Source organism: Euprymna scolopes, chromosome 36, assembly GCF_053919585.1.
Source record: "Euprymna scolopes isolate OS-2025 chromosome 36, ASM5391958v1, whole genome shotgun sequence".
Lineage (NCBI taxonomy): Eukaryota > Metazoa > Mollusca > Cephalopoda > Sepiida > Sepiolidae > Euprymna > Euprymna scolopes.
In genome coordinates, this window is record NC_136517.1 from 14,845,840 (window position 1) to 14,860,632 (window position 14,793).

General features: G+C 32.3%; 1 protein-coding gene across 1 annotated transcript in view; it reads left to right on the forward strand.

Moving 5' to 3' along the window:
* Nucleotides 1-14,793, forward strand: part of LOC145260353 (uncharacterized) — a 110,470-nt gene that overhangs the window by 20,953 nt on the left and 74,724 nt on the right. Inside the window, exons 3-4 of the mRNA XM_080118286.1 lie at nt 6,842-7,010; nt 11,394-11,523. Coding sequence (XP_079974412.1) covers nt 6,842-7,010; nt 11,394-11,523 — 299 coding nt within the window. The remainder of the gene's footprint in view (nt 1-6,841; nt 7,011-11,393; nt 11,524-14,793) is intronic.

Sequence of the window (14,793 nt, forward strand, 5' to 3'; positions counted from 1 at the left end):
GCTGCCTGTAAACTGACATAGGAATGGGGGAAATTACATGAAAACAAAAGTATGCTGCTTACAAGAGACCCTCTTTATTCAGTCATTGGCGGCGGGGGGGGGGGGATTCTCCGATGTTCACTCAAGAGGGTTAGTCTGGCTAATAAAGCATCCTTGTTTTTTGGATTTAGAAGGAAGACACTGCATTCTGGATGTTAACAAAGGATGAGGCATCTCAACTTATCAGGTGTTGTTTGCCCAATGTCAATTTGGAACGTTTAGTGAATCAAGCAGTTCATGAGTATATCACTAAGAATCGTCTTAATGGGAGACTGAAATGCAGTTTGGGGTCCGATTTAGATTGCGAAGGTAAACCTAATCAGGATCCTAAAGAGTTTTGCTATTTTATCAGTTAATTTGATCTAGATAAATTCTAAAATGAGATTTGTGATAGTATGGATTTGAACTGGTAGACATGGTTTCGGTTCAGTGCAACTCTTAAGTTGCATTAACTATTTCTTAATTAGGAGAATCAACATAGTATTTCTAGAGTGCCCAAATTTTCATAATATAGTATATTCGGATCATCAGCTTAACTGGATTTGCACTAACTTAGATTGATCTAACCCTAGTATGGCTAGTTACTAGATGCCCAACACTTTGTTGTTCAGAATGAATGGCTACTGGGAACTGCTATTACAAATATTATAGTAGAAAATGAATGATCTGATCGGCAATATCTAGTGTAATCATCATAAGAAAAAGAAAATCATGTGACCCTTTTCTACCGATGACTCAACGTGGATTTCAGAGCAGAAAAAGCAATACTAGAGTTTCCCAAGTTTTAGCAATTAGAGCTGGGTTAAAAAGAATGCCCCGGAAATCTATAAATATGGTCGTTGAACTCTGTGCTAAGGAGTGACGTTATTTTTATCATTTTCTTCTGTTTTTTTTTTTTTTTCTCCATTTTTCACTTTTTGTATCAATTAGAAATGTTGGGGTCTGGATTAGACTTTAACCCTTTTTACACTTTCTTCTCAAATCCTTTTTTTTTTTTTTTTTTTTTGATAATTTCTCCATAGTTTTACTGTTTTTAATTTCCTACCAAATTTTATCCTGGATCTTATTTTATTTCATTTGAAAAAACAGGAAAGCAAAAAGAAAAATTCTCCAAAACTTATCCAAACCCTTCTCTTTCTTTCTAATATATTTTTTCATTGAATTTTCCAGCCATTTTCTTTGCACTCCATTCAACTCTCATCTCACCATTTTTTTTTTTTTTTTTTTTTTTTGTCACTTCATTTTTCCGCAGTTTGTCTCTCATTTTCTTTACACACAATCTCATGCTCGTGCCACAATTTGCAAGATGGAACGTTCTAGTAATGCAACCTTTTTAAATTCAACATGAACTTAATTAGTAATTGCAACCTCTATACACACTTGTAGGCTTTTTAGTTTATGGCATTAAAAATTAGTAACAAAATACAGTACAGTATATAATACACATGTATATAATTAAATAGCATAACACTGCAAGGCAGGGCAAATACAGTAACTAGGGTCCAGAAAAACATTGTATTCCACATCGTAACCGAAAAAAAATGTATCCTAGAGCCACCATATCTCGGAGTTCTGCTGTATTATTTGGTTTTCTTAATAAAAAAATGGGTTCTTGTCCAGAATTCAACCTAACTAAAAAACAAAAATAAAGGAAATTCTTTATGATGCATGTACCAGTCACAAAACAAAAATGTCATATTCCAAAAATCGCATAAATTGATCACATAGTTTGTTTTTTTACTTAGAAAATCAAGTCTTGTTAGAATGTTGTATCTTGCTCTCCCACATTTATTAAATATAGGGAGACAACTCAATTCGAACTATCATAACAAAAATAGAAATTAAAATCAGCCTTATAATTCCTACAAATTACTATTATTCATTAAAAATCATAAAAAAATGATTTTCAATATAAAAAAAAAGCTATTTGATCAATTTATATGATTCTTGAAATATGACATTTTTGCTCCGTGATAAAGATTTGTCTGTCGTTTTTTTTTTTTTTAAATTAGGTTCATTTCTGGACAATAACCAAAAATATTTCATAATGTAAAAAAGTCATAGCAAACAATCTCAATAAAGGTTTTTTTACAAAGGAGTCACCACTTATCAAGGCCTGGAGGGAGTGTACGGTAGTCAGTGGGACAATATTGTAGTAATTGTTAGTAGTGAAAATTTGGTAAATTGGATTACTTAAGGAGATGGCTTATCAAGAACTTGGTCACGTATGACTTGAAGACGACCATATTGTAATCAGCTAGAAAGCAGGGAAACAGAAGAGTTCCACAGGCATGCAGTTCTAAGAAAGAAGGTTTGTTCATAGAATATAAATTTAGGTTTAGGCACAGATAAAGAGTGGGGGAAATTATTGATATTGGTTTAAGATAGACAAGTGTTTTTCATAAAAGTTTTGCAAGGTTGACCAGACTTAGCTCAGACGAACAGTTGTCATGAAAATAACGTTAGAACAGAAAAGGGCTTGCAATGTCTCCTGTAGGAAAGAGGTTGCAGGGAAGAAAAAACGGCATCCCCTCTTAGGCTACGAAATTTATTTTGAAGTTTGTCACAGCAGAATAAGGTGCTTCTAGTAGTTCCTGCCCAGATGTGGCAAAAGTACTCCATCTTTGGATGCTTAGGAATTAACTTAAAAAAAAAAAACCTTGATCAGTGTAGCTGCTAATCACGAGGGTGAAATAAATAATTCACTTTGATTGGTGGATAAAATGCTATCTAGTGTTTTCATCATAAATCGGGAATAAAAAAAATCAGAACTTTTCTGAGGTATTTGTATCGGAAAATTTGTGCCTATTTTTCAATGTCAAAAAATTATTCTTTTAGTTGTTTTTATTTGTTGGTTCCCTGACAAAGGAGGGATTGGACCTAGTAATTCACTCATATTCATCTGTTCGTTTGTTCATACTCTTCTCAATAACCACACCATGGATTTTTTTTTCGGGAGCATTATATGGGTAAAATTGTCCCAAAATTATTTGTATATTAGTTCTCACTTTTCTCAATCACCATGCCTTGGGTTTCTTTTTTTTTTAAATTTTGCACAAACATTAGTCATGGTGAATGCAAATTTTTGCCAGACCAGATTTTCCGAACTCTGGTTACTCCCCCTAGGGGGTATTATAGGAGTAAAATTGTCCCAAAATCATTCACTCATGGATAGGGACCTCACATTCTCGGCTTGTTTTTAAGAACTTAATTTTCCATGGCTCGTATTAATAATGAGATGATATTTCTTGATTTTAAATTATCAGTGAAACTAAAATCTATGAACGAACTCCGAGTGTAATTTTATGTTTGCAAAAATATATGCGCATATTATATGGGTTTTTGTACAATTGTGCAACTGTTGCATGTGACTATGAGCAACTTGCTAAGTTTCTTGTGCATCATCCTTTAATGCATCTATATAATCTAATTCATTTTGTATGAATTAGATGATTTTATTGTTTTCGTTGGTTTCCTCAATATCTTTCTGGTTAGAATTTTTTTTTAGAAAAATATTGTATGGTTCACATGAAAGTTGCCAACTAGTAACTTTTCTATTTGGCTTGTAAACAAAAATATTTTCTTTTTCTTTTTTTTTTTTTTTTTTTTTTTTTTTTTAATTTTATTATTACATTTTCTCCCCAAACAAGGCACATTGCCACTTTGATGTAGGGGCTACTATCAGGGACATAAGCATCAGGAGTACTTTGTAGGGAGTTGGGCAGTAAGAAGTTGGTTCACGTTACACTTGAACTTCTGCATGTCAGTACAGTTGGGGAAGCAGGGACCCGGAAAGGAATTCAAAAGTCTAGCGGTTCCGGGGAAGAAACTACTGGAGTAGCAGGCTCAGTTACATCTAGGGATCTCTACTGTGAAGGGGTAGGATTTAGCTGCTTGTCGGGTTTGTCGGGGGTATTTACGTTGAGGGGCACAAATGCTTGCAGTTCGTCAAGAGCATTTACTGTTAAAGTACTTGTAGAACAGGCAGAGGGATGCAACATTTCGTTGATGGGACAGAGGCTGAAGCTTAGATGACAGTTCAGGACCTATTAGATTGGCAACTCTCTTTTGAATCTTGTCTAGGAGCGGAAGACTAGTGGCAGATGCACCAGCTCAAATATAACAATACTCCATACATGGGCGAATGGTGGCCTTATAGAGGTACAGGATACTTTCAGGCGTTAGTAGCTTTCTAGCACGGTAGAGAAAACCTACCTTTTTCGCAGCGGTTCTGGGAATACTCTCAATGTAATTGTTCCAACTCATGTTTCCTGTGAACGTTAGGCTGAGGTGTTTAAAAGATGTACTTTCAGATAAAGAGTCATTGGCCATTGCTATTGGTGGTAGAGAAGGTTTCTTGTAATTATTGAAGGAAACAAGTTTAGTCTTGGCAGCATTGAATGTGACCATCCATTTTTGTCCCCATTCCACTACAGATCAGAGGTCATTCTGCCATTTCTTTAGATATGTGTTCATTTGTTTTCCTGTCGTGTCTGTTATAGAGCGTGGTGTCATCAGCATATATACCCATCTCACAGACAATTTAGTTATCAAAGGTTAGCTGAAGATAAATTTGTCTGTAAAGCTCTGGTCTTTGTCCTAATTTTAGTCGAGTATTGCTAAGAATTTCATCTGTTCTATGAAAATACTGTTTTTTTGTCAAAGAATTTGTTTAATAGTGAAATTATTGCAACGCTGTTAAAAGTAGAATCGGCTAAAATGTTAAGTTTTGAAAGTTCTTATAAACATTTTCATTCCAATGTTATTTATTTATTTTTTTTTTTTTAACAATTTGTGTATGGGAGGAGGTTGTTTATTTTATTTTTATTTTTTTAATCTTTTTGAGCTTCATTGAATGTTCATTTTTTTATTGCATTTTCACCCGAAACAAGGCAAAATGCCACTTTGATGTAGGGGGCTATTGTCTGGGACAATTGCAGGAATACTATGTAGGGAGTTGAACAGCAAGATGTCTGTTTACATTACACTTGAGCTTCTGCATGTCAGTACAGCCGGGGAAGCAGGAGCCTGGAAGGGAATTCCAAAGTCCAGCAGTTCTATGGAAGAAACGATAAGAGCAAAGGGCTTTCTGGCAATTTCATTTAAACCAGTTTTCACTTTTTTGTTTATCTGGTCTTTATACTAATTAAATAGAATTGTTTACAATATCATAACCTTAACTTTGAAAAAATTATTTATTTCCAAAAATTTACAATTCTTAAAAACAAATTAGTGTGGGGAGTGGGGGGGGGCGTCTATGGTCATCCTTGTCACTGGACCTAAGATTAGTCTATCAATTTCCTAGCTAGAATCCTCAATCACCAAAATACCACATTTACACCCAGGATTATCCTAATTAAAATTCCCAAATTTAGTTTTACTTTTTATTGTTCTTATATAAGCTTAGCTTGATACAATACTAATATTAATAAAAAAAAATCCATTCTGTTTTGAATACCATTAACAAAAGTGGGAGGGGTGCTGTAATAAAATGACTGGTAAATAATTAACACAGCTGCATATCATAAATGTTGATTTTCTAACCTTGTGTTTAAGTGTATATATATATATATATATATATATATATATATATATGTATACACACACACTTAAGGGGTAACCGCTTATATAGCCTTGGGGGGCACTCTAGAATAAGACTTAAATATTAGATGGTGAGACAACATGATCAGTTATGGTGGAACTTTAGTAGGGCTAGATTACTTAAGAGGATTGCTAAATAAGAACTTATTCATATTAGATTTGAAAATGACCATGTTATAGTCAGCCAGGAAGCAGTTGCACAATATTGTGTTTTACAGACTAGCAGTTATAGGAAAGAAACTTTGCTCATGGAATTTTCATTTAGTTTTAGGCACAAACACTGATTTATTCTATTAATCATTCTGTTGCTACTAGATCAGGTTGTCTGAAGGTACAGCCTTCCTGACCTAAAATGCACCAAACATCGATGTCATTGTTTTGTTTTTTTTCACTTTCTCTTGGTTCTGGATATGACCTTAAACTATATCCGATGGTAAGGCCCGGCTTGTGGGCTTTGGAGAGTGTGGAGCCACCCTTTAATTGTCATTGCTCCCAGGTTCACTCTGCCCCGGAGTGGTAGTACCTGTTAGGGTCCCAATTATGGGTTAAATAGAAACCAACTTGAAAAAAATATATATATTCTATTAAAAAAATTTTCTTAAAAAATAATTGGATTCTGCATTAAATAACCTGAAAAGGGTTGATATGCCGTAAAAAAAAAAACGACCAACCAATCACTTTCCCTTTGCAAAACTCAATCGTGTTTTGCAAAGTAAAAAAACAAAAACAATTTTCCTCTAAAAAACAACCAAACCAAACACCATGAATGCATATTTGAAGATATAAAGAACTTAAGATATTTGTTGAGGGGAGGGGATTTATATCACTATTTTGTTTTTTTGTTTTTGAGTGATTATCAAGACTCCAAAGATGACAACCTCATGTCCACCATCTTGTTGTTATTCTAACTTAAAACTCACCACTGTTTGGATTTCGAAGTAAATAAAACACCCAAAAGACATTGAATGTATCCATATTTGCACGATATAAAATAAAAATAAGAAAATTTAAAAAAAATCAAGGTCAAAATCTGATGTATAATGTTTTAAAAGATGTATAAGAAAAAAATATTCAAGAACCTGTACATTTGACAACGTTATTGTAGAAAATATTAAAATTTTCATTTATAGAAAACCTTTTCTGTTCATTATTTCATTTGTTTTTTTGTGTTTTTACATTAGATTCCAAATGTCTTTTGTAGGAAGTCTCTTTCGCAGTTTGGTTGATGAGAAAAATGTGTGGATTGCTGTTGGTTGTCACCCAAAGAACGTGAGATTCTTAGACGATAGAACATTACTCTATATGAATACCTGCATACGAATGCCACAGGTGGTTGCAATTGGTGAAATAGGCTTAGATTATTCCGGAATGTAAGTAATACTTCGTTTTTCCTTTTTTGTTTTTCTCCTAATATAAATGTAACACCGATGCTCCGGCGCCTCTTAATTGAGACAAAACTACAAGCAGAAGTTTGAAAATCCAATTATGACCAGATTAGTTTACTGAGCAGCAAATAAATAACTCTTGTATGTTTGACACCATGAATTTTTTTTTGTTTATACTGCACCTGCTGGTGGTAGTCCCCTATCTGACAAAAGTCTCTTTTCGAAAAAGAGTATCAAATCTAATAGGTCCCACACTATCAGTCAAGCTCTAACCTCTGTCCCATCGCTATATGGTTACTTCCTTGTGCTTGTTTTACAAGTACTTTAATGGAATGCACTCCGATAAACTCATAGCACATGTGCCCTCAATGTACACACCCCTTACTAATATGACAAGCATTAAAATCATACCCCTTCAATGTTGAGGTCCCTAGATGCCAAAAAACCCTTCTACTCTAATAGTTCCTCAGACTGCTAGACTTGGGAATCCCTCCGTTTCCTGCTTCCCTGATTGTACTGATCTGCAAAAGTTTAAATGTAATGGGAAAAGACATTTTGTTGTTCAACTCCCCATGGCATGATCCCAAATAGTTAGTCACCCCTTATGTTCCAGGTGGCAATATATCTTGTGTCAGGTGAAATGGAGTAAAAAAAAAAAGTATCTTATTTTGTTTGGTAAACTAAAGTAATAGCTGTGGTCTATTTCCATGAAAAAAAGTTGCATATTTAAGATTTCTAGCAATCGCTGGTGTTTTAGAGAGTTTGAAGGTGTATAATTATTAATTTAATATTGATTAATCATAAAATTGAATGATCTGCGTTAGATATTGACTGGGTAACCTTGCTGATTATTATTTAGAGAAAGAAAACAATTAGATTTTGGAAAATATATATTTACAGCTTGGAATATTTAGTCAGGAATTTAACTCAAAAATAAAATGAGCAAAGTCAATTTAGAAATTTTAAAGTAGATTAGAATTTGCTTAGTTAAGTAGACAAGGTTTTATGACACGTGATTTAGTCTGTTTTGCTGACATAATAGTTAGCAGAGATCAAGAGAAACGCACTAGTGAACATACACGCAGACGACTCTGTTGGAAGCGGACAGGGAAACGAGTAAACATGTAGAGACTCAGCGTGTCAATCTCCGACACGAGAATCCATAAGATGAATAAAACCGATGTAAAATATAACTTGTTATTGCATTCTTTATGGAGTTTGGACCAATAAGAAGGTATGTGATGCTTTTGGTCAGAGACAAGCAGACATATTATCGTTTGCTTGTAAAAAGCTGTCTATGAAAGTTTGTGTAACGTTTGTATTTTTGAAAAAGCAGCCATGCAACTAACATTTTATATACATACAGGACATAATGACTATTTCTACAGTCTGTATACGTGCATTCTATTAGATATCAAAGACACTGTGATATACACCACTGGATGATTGACAAAAGTAAGGAATACAGGTGTGTGTATGTGTGTATATATATATATATATATATATATATATATTATTTTATCAACAATTCCTTTCTGTTACAAGTTTAGAATATAATTGTCTATAATACTAACCCAATTATAATCTTAGCTCAATGAATTTTCAAAAGAGTTTTCAGAGCATATATACGTAAATTGAATAAAATCACAACCTACATGAATAGAAATTCACTCATTTTGGCGTTAAGCTCTTACAGCTGTTTCGTGAAAGGATGGACAATTACCTCTCGTCCATAGAACTGTAAATCTTCCATCCAGTCACTCCTCAGAGACGCTTACAACTATCCCCAACTAGTTTTTCAATCCGTTGTGAACACGTTTATTTTTTCAAACGTGTTCACAACGGATTGAAAAACTTGTTGGGAATAGTTGAATGCCAAAATGAGTGAATTTCTATTCATGTAGGTTGTGATTTTATTCAATTTACGTATATATATATATATATATATATATATATATGTACCGATTAATCGGCTGATTAATAAGGTTTCTAATGCAGATTTATCTGTAAATTTTGTTGTCATAAATGATATTAATATTAATTATATTGTAAACGAAGACAAGTTAACTCCTTCTTTTGATGTCAGTGAAAATTTATCGAAGAGACATGCATTGCCTACACCATATTATCAAATAACAGGCATGACATGCTGTTAACATGTAAACTTTTGCAACTGCACTTAATTTGAGGCAAATATGGAAAATTTCCCTCCTTTCTCTTTCTGTTGAATAAAATTATTTTTTTTACTTTAAATCACTGTCAAAGAAAATTATTTTATCTTTCAGTTTTCATGTTGAGGAATTGTACAGTAAATTGTGAGCATGTGCGAACCAAAAATAAAGCATTCTTCATCAGTTATTCTCTTGATTCGCATTTTTGAACTCTTGCTACCATTATACATTTTTATTTTTCTGGCTTAAATACTGTATATTTTATTGAGATAAATTACTAATTAGATATCAGACATAGTTAATTTAAATATGTAAAAAATTAACTAAATATTGACTAAATATTCAACCATTGTGGCAACTAGTTTCTGCTGGAAGTATTTTGATGTCGATCTCAAGAATAAGAATACAGCTATCTGCAAGTTATGTTGAACCATCACATCAAAAGGTGGCAAATCAGCAAAAATCTTTACAGTGACTATGTTAAACCATCTTGGAAAGGTTCATCCATTATCAAATAATCCTTATACAATGTGAAATTTACTTTAAGTAGTAAGCTTTTATCTTTACATCATCAATGCTCAGATCCCCATCTGGCATCAATTGAAATGAATGGCTCTCATCTTGGGAAGGCCTCATGTTTTGACAAGCTTCTGGGCTTGACCTGTATTCCTGGTCTGAAATGGAACATATACATCAAATCCGTTGCCAAGGCCACTGGAAAAATGGTGGGATCCTTCTATCGATCCATTAGATATCTCACTGCTAATACAATTATCTATCTGTATAAAAGCCAGGTACATCCAAGAATAGAGTACTGTTGACACATCTAGGCAGGAGCTGCTAGAAAGGACTTATCCTGCCTTGATAAAGTTCAAAATAGATTTTGTAGCCTTGTGGGGGATGTCCTTTTCTCTTCCCTGCAACCTCTTTCTCACAGAAGAGATGTTGTGAGTTTGTCTCTGCTTTACCATTATTTTCATGGCATGTGCTCGACTGAGCTCCAATCTATGGTCCCCCCTCGCCAAACTTTCACAAGAAACACTTGTCTAGCTGAAAACACTATCAATAATTTCCCCCACTCTTTATCTGTGCCTAAACCTTAACATAGATGCCATGAACCAATGTCTTCCATTTTCCTGCTTTCCAGCTGACTACAATATGGTTGTCTTCAAGTCCAATGCAAACAAGTTCTAGATGAGCCATTCCAATTAAGTTAACAAATTTACTGAATTTCCATTACTAACAATTACTATATTGTCCAATTTCATTACTGTACACTTTTTAGCCCGTATCCTCGAGTGACCTCGGACCTTGATAAGTGGTGATGCCTATGTAAAAAAAAAAAAAAAATGTATGAAAACCAAAGAGAGGAGTAGAAATATTTGGAATCAAGTTTCTCCTTGCTGTTATTTTAGATCATTTGAAATCTTAGCGACAAGTTTGTCTCCCCTCCATCAAGGCCAGAGGTTTTGAGGAAATATCAGATATTTTGTAACTCATAGGAAAAACTAGGAAAATAAATGACTATGATTGAAACATTTTATGGCTGTAAAAAAGTGTCCAAAATAGGCTCTAGATGATTCCCTTAATGTGCGACCTTAAGGGCAAATTTCATATAGCCCACTACACAATTCAGGTCATTAGCTTTATAAAGAGCCTTCATTTGTTAAATTCTGATCAATAGTCACTGAGATTTGGAACTCATAAAATTGCCAAAAAAGGTGGTATATGTATCTATACTGGTAACTAAATTGAATATTGAGATGCTCATATCTTTGGTTCTAAGGGACGAAACTACATGAAAATTTGCAGGCTTTTTGAAGATTCTTATCCTATCCTATGGTTAAAATTTTATTACAATTGGTAAAAAAAAAAAAAAACTATTTTCAAACCAATGAAATATGCCCACATTTGTATATATAGTGTCCTGCAGATCAGCTTCAGTTTTGCTACTTCAGTTGCATCCCCTATGGCTTTGCCAGGCCACTAATATATAATCTTTCCAGCAATATTATCAGCATACAAATGAAAGTAATTGACTGCATTTGAGAGTCCATGTTGGTAAGTGTTTATTCCTGTCACATGCTAACTCAGGGTGAAATGCTTCTGTGAACTTTATTAATTCCTGTGGTTAGTTTTTATGAATTTAAAAAAGAATTCTTTTTAAATAAATTTTTGCCATGTTGGCATTTTTCAGGTTTTATTTGCAAGCCGAGACACAAAAAGAAGTTTTTCGTACACAAATCAAATTAGCATTGGATGTTTCAAAGCCAATTGTTGTCCACTGCAGAGATGCTGAATACGATTGCTTCGATATACTTAAAACGGTAAGAAATGGTGACACTTTTTAATCCTTTTTCTTTTTATCAGTTTTGTTTATCTATACATTAATATCGCTGGAAAAAACATGTCAGAAACTACCGGCCATCCTCTCCCCTTTTAAAAAATTTTTTTTTTTTTTAACTATTTATTCATTTCATCTATTTACTTATATGTATGTATGTGTGTGGGTGTGTGTATATATATATATATATATATATATATTAAGTAATGTGATTGATAATTTAAAATTTAAAAATCAAATTATAATTAAATTAAAAATCCGTTTCATAAGAAGGAACAACAACAAAATCAATTATCTGTACGATCGTTTTGGAAAACAGTGCTTTTTATTGTGGTAGACATCAAGTTACGGACAATAATTATTACATATAGTTTTATAATAAGCAAGGTCTCCTCATCAGAAAATTTTGAAGGGTTTTTATTAAATTTAAAAGATACCATAAATAAACCTAGCATTAAAAGTAAGGCAGATGTATCTGAAAAAAATTGAAATATACTGCTGGTTATAAAGGTGTCTTTAGAGGGTATGGGGATATTGGTTGATAGTTGCAAGTTCTTCTTATGAAACATATCTACAATTACGTATATAAGCTCGACCTGTTATAGGGAGCTAATAATTTAAAGGAGATTAGAACAATAGTCTAAAGAGCTGAGTGTATTTCAATGTAACAGTGAAATTACTAGTTTAATTAAAATACAGGAAAGATAAAGTGCTCGTTGTAATTTAGATATATAATAAGCTCGGTAAGTAAATATCCTAGAGCTAATTCAATATTAAGTAATGTGATTGATAATTTAAAATTTAAAAATGTGTGTGTGTAATTGTATGTATTTATATGTGTATGTATATATTTTATATTTCTTATTTCATTTGGTGTCCTTTAATAACTCCTGATAATTTAATTCTTAAGTAATAACTTGTACATTTCAGTTGACCCCTTTATTGCTTAAAATTTTGGCGCCTTTAACGTCATCTTGTCTGGGTCATTTTGACATTGGCTTTCTATTTTAAAATTAATTCAATCACCATTCAATTTAAAAAAAATTTTTTTCTTCTTCACTCATTTTTCTTAATTTTGCCTTGCCTCGACAGTCAAGTTTTAAATTTCTTCCATTTTTTTACGCACATTTTATCTTTTTAATAATATTATTGGAATTCATTCACGTTTCCTTGTACCTATTTGTGAATTATTTCACGGATTTCTGCCTTTTAGATTACTTTGGATCATTTTCCAATTACGCAATTCCCTTGGATTTTACTTGTGCGAATGTAAATTTAACTAACTTTCTTGAATTCTGCATTTTTGGATTTTACCGTCATTGGATATTTTACCCTTCACCAGACTATACATTTACGTGAAATCACTTTTTTATTCACCCTCTGCTTCACTTTTTGTTACCAAGTAAGATCTATGGCTTACTTGTAGTTTCATTAAATACTTTTGCAAGAAAAATTTGACCCGTATTTTGCTAAATCCTACTCTCTGATGAGAAGGAAAGTATTTCTTCGAAACTCCTCATATTAAGGACTATCCACTTATTTAGTGTTTCCTTTTTAAAATTAAGTATGTTTTAAACTCTTTTTCAAAGTGTTTTTTAACATGTTTTATTAACTACTTGTTCTTATATATATATATATATATATATATATATATATATATATATATATGAGGATTGATTTTTTTTTTTGTGGAAGCAACCATTTATTAAATTGCCTAATGAGGACTTTTGATTTTAACTGATCATTTGTCTCTTACACTTTAGCATCTCCAGTGTGCAACGATGTAAATTTTTTTATTTTAATAAAAACATATCTTGCTTTTCTTGTAATGAGCACTTTTATTAACCTTGTGAAATTCATTAGTTATCATTCTGATGTGTGTATGTATGTATATATATATATATATATATTTATATTTATCTGTGTGTAAACATGACTGCGAAACGTATAAATTGTAATCGTTTCCCTATTTCTTATTTGTAGTCAAAGAGGGATAAATGTCTTTAAAAAAAAAAATACACATTTTTCTAAAAGGACAATTTTTTTTTTTTGTTCCATCCTTCGGTCTTCCTCAGAAGGACATATGTGTCTGTTTATGGTCAGTGTTGGTAATAGCAGCATAAGAAAGCCAGTGAGATAAAGAACTGCATACCATCCTATAGGTACACTAAAACATTTTAGAGTAATGTTCTGTTAATTTTTATTTTAATTACATTTTCACCCCAAACAAACCACAGTACCACTTTGATGTAGGGGGCTACTATCAGGGATATAAGTTGCAGGGATACTATGTAGGGAGTTGAGCAGCAAGATGTCTGTTCATGTGACACTTGAACTTCTGCATGTCAGTTGGAGAAGCAGGAACCCAGAAGGGAATTCCAAAGTCTAGCAGTCCTAGGGAAAAAACTATTTAGAGTAGAAGGATGTCTTACATCTAGGGATCTCTACTAAAAAAATATGTAACTGAAGACGAACGTTTTATTAAAATTACAACAAAAAATTTAAAGAAAAATTAAGTCATCTTAAACTGAACAAATTTTGCACAAAAATGTGTATTCAAAAATAATAATTATGTGTAAGCATTTCTTAAAAGAAGGGGTGTGTATTTTAAAATTACATTTGATGTTGATTTGGTTTTCATTTATCTCGGTGAACACGAATCTGAGCCCCCACACAAAGAAATTTATTATAAATGTTTAAAAGAATATGGAAATTATAAGAATATGGATCTTTTGCTAGTGAATGCAATTCCACGATCCATATATAACAAAGTTGTATTTTCTTTTTAAATAAATAGAGAAAAAAAAATTTAATATGAATATCAATACACACAAAACAAAATTTATAGGAGTATATATTGGATATGTTTTTTTATGATTTTTGCAATTTTGTTATTTTATTTTAATAGTTTTATTTTTATACTTTCATAAACATAAATTAAAAAAGAAAAACAACTCGAACAACAAAATGAAAAAAAAAAACTTTATAATTTCATAAACATTTTTTATAAAATTTCAAATAAAATAATTTTTTTTTAATTTTCTTATTGAAAGTGCAAATAAAGACAGTGTTATTTTTATCTGTATAAAATAAATCAGAGAGAGTTGCAACCTTGGTTGAAGTGAGTGTCCCTAATGATGGAGGTTTGAACAGAGCTGAAAGGGAGAAACAGACCAAATATCAAGGTCTCATGTATGATATGAAAAACTGAAATCTTAGGGAGATATCAATCATACCAGTTATTATAGGTGCC